Here is a 13,425-nt window from a genome sequence, read left to right on the forward strand (position 1 = left end):
ATGGGTGAGTGGGACTTCATCGGTGGATTCTTTAAAGACCTCCAGACCGAGTCGCCAATGATAGGTCGTTTCTGGCTCGTCCTCATGCTGGTGTTTAGGATAGTGATCCTGGGAACTGTGGCCAGTGACATGTTTGAGGACGAGCAGGAGGAATTTACCTGTAACACCCTCCAGCCAGGATGTAAGCAGGTGTGTTATGACTTGGCTTTCCCCATCTCCCAGTACAGATTCTGGGTGTTTCATATAGTCCTCATTGCTACACCTTCTCTGCTTTACCTCGTGTACGCCACACACCAGCATAACAAGAGTGCCAACCCCTCTCCATCGAAAAAAAGGAGCAGCAGGGAGAACAGAGAAGAAAGAGCCTTAAGAACACTCTACATTATCACTCTGATCTTCCGCATAGTTGCAGAAATTGGCTTCTTATTTGCCCAGTGGTATCTCTACGGCTTCAAGGTGGAGGCCCAGTTCCCATGTGACCGATTTCCCTGCCCCTACACGGTGGACTGCTTCACCTCCCGACCTGCAGAGAAAACAGTCTTCCTCCTCTTCTACTTTGCTGTAGGGGTGATATCAGCATTTTCCAGCGTTGTGGAGCTTTTCTACAGCTCTGCGAAGTGGTTTTGCTCAAATCAGAAGAAATTGGAACTATATGACCAATGTGACTGCGAGAACCTCCACAACCTTAAGAAAGAGGAGACACAGGAGAAAGCAGCAGTAAAGACGATGTCAGAGAGCACAGCCAGCAGTGTGAGAAGCAGCTACAGTCGAAAGGTCTACAGCAGTGGTCACAAGTGCAAAGTCCACCAGGAAAATATGTGAGCGCCTCGAGGCTTACATTGTGAGAGGACTGACTGCAATCACAGCATGTGTGATTCAGATTCTTTTCTATTTTAAACCTGTGACTACATCTCTAACTCCATTTCATTTGAAATGATTTCACTGTTGATGTGTTAAACAGTATTTACAGTGGGACACTTTACAAGGATTGTTTGGAAAATGAGCCAAGAAAACACTGATGATAAGAAGGATGCATGCAAGACGTTGTTGTTTCTGGAAAATGATTAAAGGCTGTAAACAGTTCAGGAAGGAAACATTTTCTGGACTACGCTTGATAAACTTGTTTAACACTGATTGTTTTGTTTGTAACTGTGTCCCTTTTGTAGCTGCCAGAGGCAGAAACTCTAACCCAGCAGGGGATTCAGGTTGTACTGATAGGAAAAATAAGCACGTCAGCCTTTCAGAGAAAATTCCTATTAATTTTACAGTTCCTGGTGAGCCACACTGACCGAATTTAGCTGTTTTGTCTTGACTAGATCTCAAATCGTTCTTATTTTGCTCACCATCAATGAGCAGAATAAAAAAAATAAGCACATGGACTTTGAACCATTATAGTTTCCTAGGTCAAAGCTGACCTTCAAAACACTTGAACTGAATTCATTTTAAAATTGCCGAATGTTTGGTGAAAAAAAGAGTTGAATGAGCTGAAATCAAAACATGTTAAAAGCTAAAATTCACAGAGACGAAGTTTCAAAGTTGGAAAGTAGTTGAATATTTTTTTAAATGTACCTGACTAGAATAGATACAAATAATAAAGATCTCAATACTGTGAATAAAACATCAAAGTTTTACTACAACCCTTGCCCTTGTTTTTACAAATTACCTCAGATTAGCTTAGCACAGTTTAGAAATAAAGACTCAAAACACAGAAGAGATTAACCAAGTGCACAAGAACTGCAATCAGAACTGTTTATGAACTGCAGAATTTTACACTGTATGGGAGTGCAAGTGTTTGCTAAGGGACATTAGTGTTTCTACCAACACCGGTAGCACACTTAATCGAAGTGGCAGAACAGGAGTAGCTCAAGAAATTTTTTTTTAAATACACCACATCCCAAAAAGTTGATTCTGTTCATCTGGACGTAGAGTTTTTGGTGGGAGAAACATTTTGTCACATATCCGAGGGACTTCTTCAGTCTCAGCTGACTGCAGGCTTCCCCAATCTTATAAACAGTACATTTGCTTAATGACTATAACTAGCACCACTGACAAACAATGGGCTGTGAGATCGGTTCCTTGATCATTAATATGGAAATTGTCATGTCGATTGATCAAAAACCACCAATCAAAGACCATTGATCCAAGACCGTGAGTACCATTCACAGAGTTGGGGAATGGCTGCAATCACACAATTATAAGATAGTGAAAGATGTACCCTTAGGCCCCCTTTTCTATTCAGAGATGGTCTTTCCCTTTTCATGTACATGGACTCCTTGAATCCTTACTCAAACCAGCGTTCCTCCCTGTCCAGGATGTGTGCATCCTCATCATTGAAAGAGTGTCCACTGGCCTGTAGGTGTAAATAGATGGCAGAGTCCTGGCCTGACGAGGTAGCTCTAGTGTGTTGTGCCATCCCCTTGGCCAGAGGTTGTTTGGTTTCCCTGATGTATAAATCACAGCAATCCTCCTGCTACTTAACAGCGTACACTACATTATTCTGTTTGTGTCAGGAGAACCGCTCCTTGGGATGGACCAATTTTTGGCGCCGCATGTTTTGGGGTTTAAAAGTCACAGAGACGCGCTGTTTAGAGAAAATGCGTCTAAGCTGTTCCGATACTCCTGACAAATAAGGGATCACTAAGATTTTTTGCTTAGGCAGCAGTTGATCTCTCCTGGATCGCCTGAAGCATTCTTTAGGTGCCGTCCCAGCGTTTCTCCCACTGAAAATGTTACGTCCAGATGAACAGAATCAGCTTTTTGGGAATTCCTTAACTGGATTATAGAGCATGCATCAAGATATATTGCACATCATAAATCCAGCCTTAAATAAGATAAGGTAAACTTCAATGTTCAGTTATGCATTTTAACAGGTCAGTAATGCATCAACACTAAGCCTGGTCAGTCTTCCCAGAATGACCATCTTATGATGAACCATGTCAACAAGGCAGAACCATGGCAGACATTCTGCTGCCCTCTACTGTCCAAAGTGATACACATCGACTTGAAACACCAAACTAGAAGGACATGTTATAAATCATACCAGCACACAAACAGTGAAATGTACAGAAACACAAGCATATGCTGCATAATTAATTCACAAATGTGACAGCATATTTGTGTGGGTCACAGTGGCGTGGACAGTGCCAGCCTTCCATGCCCCATGCTCAGATCACCAGGCACTTTACAAAGTACATGACCTCTAAAGACTGTGTTCTTACGGTTTGTGTGATTGCGTGGCAGCCTAGCATAAAATAAGCTTCAAATTACCATTAAAAATATATATAAGTTACAAGTGGTGTGTTCACACCGAACGCGATAGAGGCGGCCAGAGCGTCAGGTTTACATGTAAAGTCAATGGAAAGAGCGCGATTGACACGCGATTGCGCGTCCGGCGAAAATTCGGAAGCATATTTGCGTCGCGAAAACGCCAAAACCCGTGAAACGCGCGTCAGTGTACCGCGTTTGACTCGCGAAAAAAACCACGCGCGTGAGTTTTTGTGTTGCATTTTGTGCATACGTGTGTTTCGCCTCTACCGCTCGAGTTGGAAAAATCTGAACTCCAGCGTCAAATCGCGCCGCGACAACCAATCAGGAGCCTGGTGACGTGGCTGTAACCTAGGTCAAAGGGGCAGATCCAGCCAAAGCCCTTCATTCTTCAATGGAGGGAAGGCTAATCAACGCCGTAGCAAACAACCCGGAGCTGTACGACACCAGCTGCTTTGTGTACCGAGACAGGAATATAAAGGACCGAGCTTGGAGGAAGAAATGTGAAGAGATCGGGCAACCTGGTAAGTTCATTCATTTCTCTTTTTACATTTTTCACTGACCCGAGGAAGCCGCACAAAAGCTAGCAAGCCACCGCTATTTTCCCACTGATGTACAAATACCGTTCTGTTTTTATGCATGTTGTCATATAGGAATATATTTTGTTTATTAATAAACAGCACACAGTGGTCCCGCTCATCCGTCACTGCTTTCTTTTTTTTTTTTGCACAGTACAGCACTGCATTCTGCAGCCTGATTGACAAATCTCCTCCGTGTCGTGTCTCCTGCGCTTGTCAAATTTATCATGTTTTGTTTTGATAACCATCACGTCCAATAGAAAAAACAGCACAAAAACACCCATAACTATGACCCTCATTCGGAAATAGACACCTGCACCGCGAGGGAAAAAGGCGCATGAAAGTGGCAGGCAGACGAAGACAAAACACGGCATAATAATACTTTTACGTTTTGAGAACTGTGACTAATGTTCATGTGTGTGGGGGGAAAAAGTGTATAAAGTGTGTGGCGAGGGGCTAGTTATTCTGAGAACCCCTGCTGCAATAAATGAGGGACCACTGTATATACTTTCTCTATGATTATTGTATTCAACCTGTTAACATTTAATATTGTCTTGATAGAACCAACTGATTCTGCAGCAGAGCATCCCCTGTTGCTTCTCCTGGCTCCCCAGTCCCTGAGCTCCTGCTGCTGCACCCACAGGTATGTAATTGTAGCATCAGATGTACAGCAAGCACTGATAGCTTTTTACTCGGTGGGATTCCCTTGTGATCACTTTACTAAATATCTACAACTAATCTGATTATATTGTTTTTTTTTTTTTTTCTTCAATGTTGAAATTAAAATCTAGTAGCAGCCTTCTCATTTCTTTGTGTTTTGTGCTGTTTTACAGGCCCACAGAGGAGGACAGCTCCGAGGCAGATGAGGGACTGGTCCCAGGACGGTCCATCGGTGTGGAGCTGGAGGCCACGCCAGTCCCTGAAGAGGCCACGCCAGTCCCTGAAGAGGCCACGCCAGTCCCTGAAGAGGCCACGCCAGTCCCTGAAGAGGCCACGCCAGTCCCTGAAGAGGCCACGCCAGTCCCCAATGGAGCATTTCCTCCTCAGCCTTGTTCCTGCTCTGGAGAGCAGCTGGGTCCTTTTTATTCCTGTCTCTCTGTAAATACTTATATTTTATATATTTATGTTTAATGTTTTTCTGTTTGAGAATTTTAATATTATTTCAAATAAATTTTTATAATGACTAATGTCTCAGTTCTACTACACAGCAAATGTTGGCACACGACTTGACACATGTAGAATTTATTTCATATTATACTAATACAGTGGGATGCAAAAGTTTGGGCAACCTTGATAATGGCCAGTATTTTCCTGTATAAATCGTTGGTTGTTACAATAAAAAATGTCAGTTAAATATATCATACAGGAGACACACACAGTGATATTTGAGAAGTGAAAAGAAGTTTACTGGATTTACAAAAAGTGTGCAATAATTGTTTAAACAAAATCAATATGGGCACCACAAAAAAAGAAATGGAATAAATATTTAGTGTATATCAATGTGTGTGTCTCCTATACGATATATGGGGTGCATTCGTCTGGACGTGCTTCCCATCCAGAGCGCCACAGCAGAGAGGGAAGTTCCAGCGCTCCTGGAATCCCTCTGTGATGGACCGCCAGTCTCCAGGTAAAGGCACAGCCATAAAGTCGTCCACTAGACAGTCCCAGATGGCCGTCGCTACCTGGGGGGTGATCTGGCACACCGTGGACACACCGACTCTGAAACTGAACGTGATGGTCCTGAAGGAGTCCCTGGTGGCAAGGGACCTGGACAAAATTGTTCAAAATTAGTATTATGTGTACTGCAGTTACAAAATACATTATTCAAATTCCAAAATACTTTTGTGATGTCAGATTTAAATTACAAAACAAATCTTACATAAAACATTATGTAATTATAAGGATAACATATATTAGATATAATATAAAACAGTCAGTTGTGTTTTGTTTTAACTTTAACATATCATAATTTGATTGGTAGCAACTTTTACCACTACAGTGAGCCAATCTCTCATAATCCCTCAACATGTCAGTCAGGTAGGAATGAAGTAAGACATTAATAGAAATAAAGAGTTGTATGTTGACATGTAGCCCTTTCCTTGCTTATATCATTGTTAATATTTTTGAAAAATTAACCTGTGATAAGACAGCATATCAAGATAGAATATGCTAGATAGAACCATATAACTAAAGATGAACCAAACACAATTTTATCTAGCTCTCAGTTTAAAGAAAGGCTGGTGACCCCTGTTATAGAGTCTGACAGCTGCAGGGATTATATACAAATATTCAACTATACCAGAATTAAACCAGAACTAAATTAAAAAAAGAGTGAGTATCACTACAAAGATTAACCCACAGTGGTCCAAATACTACAGTTTGATATCAGCAAACACCGAGAGCATACACTGATAGACACCACAGCCATGCTATCATTGCAAACACTGATAACAGCATAAATCGAATTAAATCGGGACTTGATGAGACCTTTCGAGTATCACTAGAAATATTATAAACAGTCGTCTCCATACCACAGTTTGCTATCAGCAAACACTGATAGCATACCACATCCATGTTAGCAGTGTATAAACGGATGGTTTAGCATATATTAGCACAGGTATCAATAAAGGACTACCGTATTAAAGACTTTTACTAACCTCAGGCAGATGGACAGGCGCTCTGCAGGTGGGATTGAGCGCCTGTAGTTGGTGTCTAGGCGGGCGATTCTGGGACCGACGCGGGACAGCAGGTCCTCAAACTGGGCAAGTGAAAGACAGTGATATCGCTGTCATCGCCGTCATCCAGGCGCAGCTCCTGGGGCAAGTGGTGAAACTCACCAAACTGCTCACGCCTCTGGAGGACCGGACCCAGGTACGGCGAGGACGTCCTTAACGCCGCTGCTCTGCTCTCCACAGTAAATAGAGAACGGAGACTCTCTCTTCAAGCACTAGCTCGACAGCTGCCATCTAGCAAAGATACCGTCTGGCACAACTTCCTCCCACATTTCCGGTTCATGCGCGTCAAAATATGGAATTTTGAGGCGCGATTGATTTCTGTTGGACACGCGTCGAGGTGGTCAAATTAGGGGCGTTTGGGGCGTTTTCGCTCGCGCCTATCGCGTTCGGTGTGAACACAACCACAGAATGCTAGTGTGATGAGTTTGAGAAACTCAGCGTAAAACTGAAGAGGCTCAGCCAAAGAAACCAGCTGCATTCAAGGAGAAGGCTGCAGGTATCAACACAAAGCTGTTCGGCTCAATTAGAGCTATGTGCTTTTTTATAACGCAGATGTTTGTTTGGTCTTATAACAGTCACATGTAGATTTGAGCACAGCTGTTAAAAAGGAAAAAAAGAGAGTACAGAAACCTTTGCTTACAAGAAAAAAAATCCCTCAGTGACGACTGATAGTAGCTCATCAAATAACCTCATATAACGCCATATCGAGACGATTGCTGGCGCCAGGGTCAGTTTTTATACTGAACTCTAAAAGATGGTTTCGTTTTATGTGTTATATGATAAGATAAACTTTACTGATTCCATCTCATCTTTGCATGTGAAGGTGGACCAAAACAGCTGTGGAAAAACACTACAGTACAACAAAGAACACAAGCAGGCTGGGGATTTAAATAGACACATGATATAATAAGGGAGATGGGAAACGCCAGTGTATGACACACGACACACAGCTGAAATCAATCAATGATAATGAGACAGAGGATGCACAACTAAATACTAGACACAAAGACAAAGGCTAGAGAACACCAGTGATGCCAACGATCATGATGTCTGTCAAATTTTCTCCAGAAAATAGCTGATATTACTGAATTCTATTATTCTGACATCAATAATATGATACATTAATGCTCATTAACTGGACAAAGTGACCACTTGACACAGATGCACAGTAACTGCTGTTATACAGTGGTAAATATTTTTGACTGGCTTTCAAGCTGTCAATATGTAAGTAATGTGTTAACTGAAGTCAGCAATATTAATTTATTGTAGGCTGCTGTTATTGTTTTATTTCTTTAATCAGATACTTGAGTTGCTGTCTTTGCAGGTTCTTATGGAACGTTTCATTTTTTATTTCAGGCCGCTGGAAGATGAACTCAGTCGACACTTAGGATGGATACACCCTGACGCTACCTTTGATCACTTTTATTGGGTACAGTCTCACTGTGAGTCATTTATTGGAGATTATAATAACAAAATTTCTAGTTTCATTTTTAAAACAAAGGCAGCCTTTGCTCTGAGACAGACAGGTGAACAAACCTCCAGACTTCCAAGAAGACAGACCTGACAGTGCTGCAGTCATGGGTGAGTGGAGCTTCATCGGTGGATTCTTCGATATCCTCCAGACCGAGTCGCCGATGCTGGGTCGTTTCTGGCTCGTCCTCATGCTGGTGTTTAGGATAGTGATCCTGGGAACTGTGGCCAGTGACATGTTTGAGGACGAGCAGGAGGAATTTACCTGTAACACCCTCCAGCCAGGATGTAAGCAGGTGTGTTATGACTTGGCTTTCCCCATCTCCCAGTACAGATTCTGGGTGTTTCATATAGTCCTCATTGCTACACCTTCTCTGCTTTACCTCGTGTACGCCACACACCAGCATAACAAGAGTGCCAACCCCTCTCCATCGAAGAAAAGGAGCAGCAGGGAGAACAGAGAAGAAAGAGCTTTAAGGACACTCTACATTATCACTCTGATCTCCCGCATAGTTGCAGAAATCGGCTTCTTATTTGCCCAGTGGTATCTCTACGGCTTCAAGGTGGAGGCCCAGTTCCCATGTGACCGATTTCCCTGCCCCTACACGGTGGACTGCTTCACCTCCCGACCTGCAGAGAAAACAGTCTTCCTCCTCTTCTACTTTGCTGTAGGGGTGATATCAGCATTTTCCAGCGTTGTGGAGCTTCTCTACAGCTCTCGAAAGTGGTTTTGCTCAAATCACAAGAAATTGGAACTATATGACCAATGTGACTGCGAGAACCTCCACAACCTCAAGCAAGAGGAGACACAGGAGAAAGCAGCAGTAAAGATGATGTCAGAAAGCACAGCCAGCAGTGTGAGGGCAAAGAAGGGATCAGTGAGAAGCAGCTACAGTCGAAAGGTCTACAGCAGTGGTCACAAGTGCAAAAGTCCACCAGGAAAATATGTGAGCGGCTCGAGGCTTACATTGTGAGAGGACTGACTGCAATCACAGCATGTGTGATTCAGATTCTTTTCTATTTTAAACCTGTGACTACATCTCTAACTCCATTTCATTTGAAATGATTTCACTGTTGATGTGTTAAACAGTATTTACAGTGGGACACTTTACAAGGATTGTTTGGAAAATGAGCCAAGAAAACACTGATGATAAGAAGGATGCATGCAAGACGTTGTTGTTTCTGGAAAATGATTAAAGGCTGTAAACAGTTCAGGAAGGAAACATTTTCTGGACTACGCTTGATAAACTTGTTTAACACTGATTGTTTTGTTTGTAACTGTGTCCCTTTTGTAGCTGCCAGAGGCAGAAACTCTAACCCAGCAGGGGATTCAGGTTGTACTGATAGGAAAAATAAGCACGGCAGCCTTTTAGAGAAAATGAATATTATTCTTGTAGTTCCTGGTGAGCCACACTGACTGAATTTTCTTGTACTGGGTTTCAATTCTTTCTTATTTTGTAGTATATCTGATGATGGCCATCATTGTTTTGGGCCAGAATTTTGTGGCAATCAACAACCTGAATCAGATTATGACCTCACTGGTGCATTGGTCCCTTTAGGTACCCGTCCATTTAAAGGTGGATTCGAGGTTTATCCAGCTTGGGCATTAACTGACTTCATATTCCAGTTGCCTGGAATCAAAAATGAAACATTGCATTAGAACATCTAGAGATATAATTCTATGATATCACTAAAGTAATAAAACATTAACAGCAGCCCATAATAAATGCCTGCTTCTTTATCTTTCAGTTAACAAATTGTAAGAAACAGTTATAGGCTAACACTGTTTATACTGTGTATACTGATGCAGGTTTCTCTCCATTTTAGGATTTATAAATACCCACTGCAGTATTCTCCTGTACTAGGTGTTGCCACTCAAGAGAAGTCAAAATTTCTTAAACTATTGTAGCATATTGTAGCATATCCTCTGTATAATCTGTGAATATCTAAGTTTCTGTACTGACTGATTAAAACCCCAGTAAAAACCAACAATGCTACCCTTCTGTTTCCAACCCAGCTGCAGCAGCAGCAATACAATGCACCAGGTTTCAAAACCGGCAAGTGGCAGAAATGGCGGCTAGCGACAGCGGACGTGACCTTGTCGTACGGTATGGTCCTCATGATCCTGTAAAAGTTATTAAAAAGGAGAGGACACATGCTACCTATTGCCTGGTTAGCCTTGCCAGAGTCTTTGCTTCCTTTGTTACTTAATTCATCCACATGGTTTCTATTAATTCTGTTGACCATTTTTATGAATTAGCTCAGGTTAGCTTAGCATATTTTACCAACATAACACACAACAACATGTGAAACAAAAGAAATTAATCAGGGACATTTTCTGTGCTTCTGGACACATTACTGGCCTGTGAAAAATTAGAAATAATGAGCAGAAGAAACATGCCAAAGTTAGCCTGATCAGTCTTGCTAGAATCGTGATCTCATGACACCAATGGAAACAAGGCAGACCTATAGTAGGCATTCTGCTGCCCTCTGCTGTCCATAGTGGTACACACTGACTTGAAACACCAAACTTGTAGGGCTTTATAAATCATACCAGCATACAAACAGAGTGAAATGCACAGAAACACATGCATATACTGTATAATGAATTCACAAATGGACTGTGCCAGCCCTCCTCCTCTTCACCTCGTTCAGGTCAACAGGCGCTTTATAAAATACATGCCCTCTACAGTTGGTGTTTATAAAGTTTGTGTGATTGAATGGCAAACAATTTAGTATTTGTCATGTCCTGTGCTGACAGGATGGTTAATTTTAACTTTTTGTTGGAAACTAAATATAAATCAGTGTTCTGCACTTGGACAATTCGGCCGCTAAAGCTGCAGATATCTTGCACTACTTCCAGCCACTTCGCCTACCTTGTTTTCTCAACTGTGGAAAACCTGCTTGAGAATAACTAAAACAACATTCCTATCACCCTCACTGTGCTGATGCATGGTGTTGAAAGCATTCACACAGGCTGGACCACGAAGATTCCCAACTGCAAAATATGTGAGACTATTAGTAACATCCACTGTGTGCCCGACAGTGAGGAACCTCTGCCCATGTTGACGACAGAGAACGGCTTCTCTGGCTCCGGCCATGCTGTTTGATCTGAAGTTCAAAACTATGTTCTTATTTTTCTGCCACAGCTTTCAAACGACAGAGACTCTTACTGAATAAATGGACCAGAAATCTGTGTGACATTAAAAAAAATCAGATTCACTGTTTCAAAATAGATTCTCATCATATCAAACAGAAGAGAAAAAAGTCTTGTTTTAGGCTTATTTCCTCTTAGCTTCTCGAAATGTGTTGTGCAATCCGCTTGTTTGTGTTAATTGTACTGTAAGTTTGAATTCGTGTCACGGGTTGATTGTATGCTGTTTCATGTCACCTGTTAAATATTTTGCATCTGGGTAATATTCATGTTGTATGTAGAGGGAGGAGCAGCCAACATTCGATGCCCTGGGTGTACTCAGAAATTTCTACATCTAAGTAATGTTTTATTATCAAGGAGTATCTGGAGAATCTTGTGACTGTATTAAGGATGTAATGTAGAGGATGAGAGAGGATTAGCAAAAGGCAAGTGAGGGAAGCTATGAAGAGGATGAAGAGTGGAAAGGTCGTTAGTCTAGATGACATACTCGTGAAGAGAGGGCAGTGGAGTTTTAAACAGGTTTGGACAAGTGAGAGGACGACTGAGGAACAGAGAAGGGTGATTGTTTTTCCCTGATTGGTTATGCCTCGAAAGTAGATGATATATAACTTAAAAGGTTTTTTTTAATTAACTACTACTTAAGTACTCAGTAATTAAGTTCTGATCAAATTTAGACAAATGCCATATCCAGGGTCACAAAAGAATTTTTTTTTTACAGGGTTTAATCTAACAACTTAAAACCAAAAACAAAAAATTAGTTTTGATTCTGGTTCTTGCTGACTAAATTAAGAAACTACATGTATAATTTTTATATTTAACAAAACGTGTCATGCTGTGATCAGGAAACGTGTTGGTACAACTTTAAAGATATTCTTCCATCTAGTAAAGGAAACTTTTTTTAAATACTCATCAAGATTTTGTCTTTCTTAAATAAACACAAAAAGAAAATCTATGCTCAACCTGTTTTGTCTTGGCAGAACAGACATCTCTAAAACATAGGTGAGTAGTTCAACCAGTCAGTATAAGACACACTTTCAAATCCTACATTTGAGACAACACTGCATCGGTAGACTCCACACTATTAGCTTGTTAGTTTCTTACAATTCTTTGAACTAATGTGTTAACTAAAGGCAACAGAAATTGAGAATTATTGTAGGCTTTTAGTTTAAGCCCACAGGACTCAGTCAATATCCTGAGCCCACTTTTGACCAGATTTAGTTTCACTTTGAGTGAAAGTCATGGATTGGAGATTATGATAACAAGCATTCTGGTTTCATTCTTAAAACAAAGGTGGCGAATCTGAGACGGATCGGAGATATCAGCATTTTCTAGCATTGTGGAGCTTCTCTACAGCTCTGGGAAGTGGTTTTGCTCAAATCAAAAGCACTTAGAACTAGATGACCACTGTGACTGCGAGAACCTCCACAACCACAAGCAAGAGAAGACAGAGGAGAAACCAGGAGAAAAGACAAGCAGTGTGCGAGTGAAGAAGGAATCAGTGAGAAGCAGCTCCAGTCGAAAGGCCTCCAACACTGGGCACAAGACCAAGAGTCCAAGAGGAAAAGTGGCTCGAGGCTTACAGTGTGAGAGGACTCTGAATCACACATGCTGCTATCACAGCAACCTCTCTTTCTATCATAAATTTGTAACTACATTTCTAATTCTTTCGTGCTGTTTCACTTAAAAATGAAATGATGAATAATTTCACAGTTAAGGAGTTTTTCCATGGAACATATCACAAGGAAATGCTTAAGATCAGGAAACGAGCAAATGCAACAAAATGATAAGACGAATGCGAGGCATTGTTGACTTGTTGACACTGTTCTGGAAACTGTTCTGGTAAATGACAAAATGCTGTAAACAGTTCAAGGAGGAAACATTTTCTGGATTACACTTGATAAACTTGTTTAACGCTGGTTTTTTGGACTTGTTGCCCTTTTGTAGCTGGTCAGAGGCAGGAACTCTAACCCAGCAGATGATTTAGGTTGTACTGACAGGAAAATAAAAGCACAGAAACCTTTCAGAGGGTCTTGACTGGGTCTCAACTCACATGCAAAGACACCATGCTAACATGCTAATGATATATTACTCGATGTGTTTTCTTGAAATTTATTTTCAAGGCTAATTTTGACAACGAACAATGAACAATGAATGTAAATGTCCAAAGGCCGACCAGTGTATATTGTTGTGAAGTTTGAAGATTATCCATATAAAAAATTGTGGA

The 13,425-nt window shown here is 41.3% G+C and overlaps 2 protein-coding genes across 2 annotated transcripts; both read left to right on the forward strand.

Annotated features, from left to right (window-relative positions):
- Window positions 1-5,473, forward strand: LOC134632984 (gap junction delta-3 protein-like). Its single transcript, XM_063481859.2, has 3 exons — window positions 1-818; window positions 4,676-4,820; window positions 5,402-5,473. Exons 1-3 carry the CDS (start codon window positions 1-3, stop codon window positions 5,471-5,473), a joined length of 1,035 nt encoding a protein of 344 aa, XP_063337929.2.
- A 2,681-nt stretch (window positions 5,474-8,154) lies between these two features.
- On the forward strand, window positions 8,155-9,021 carry LOC134633373 (gap junction delta-3 protein-like). Its single transcript, XM_063482237.1, has one exon. It carries the CDS (start codon window positions 8,155-8,157, stop codon window positions 9,019-9,021), a length of 867 nt encoding a protein of 288 aa, XP_063338307.1.
- The last annotated feature ends 4,404 nt before the right edge of the window (window positions 9,022-13,425 follow it).

The sequence above is a fragment of the Pelmatolapia mariae genome, linkage group LG8, assembly GCF_036321145.2.
Source record: "Pelmatolapia mariae isolate MD_Pm_ZW linkage group LG8, Pm_UMD_F_2, whole genome shotgun sequence".
In the NCBI taxonomy this organism is placed as follows: Eukaryota; Metazoa; Chordata; class Actinopteri; order Cichliformes; family Cichlidae; genus Pelmatolapia; species Pelmatolapia mariae.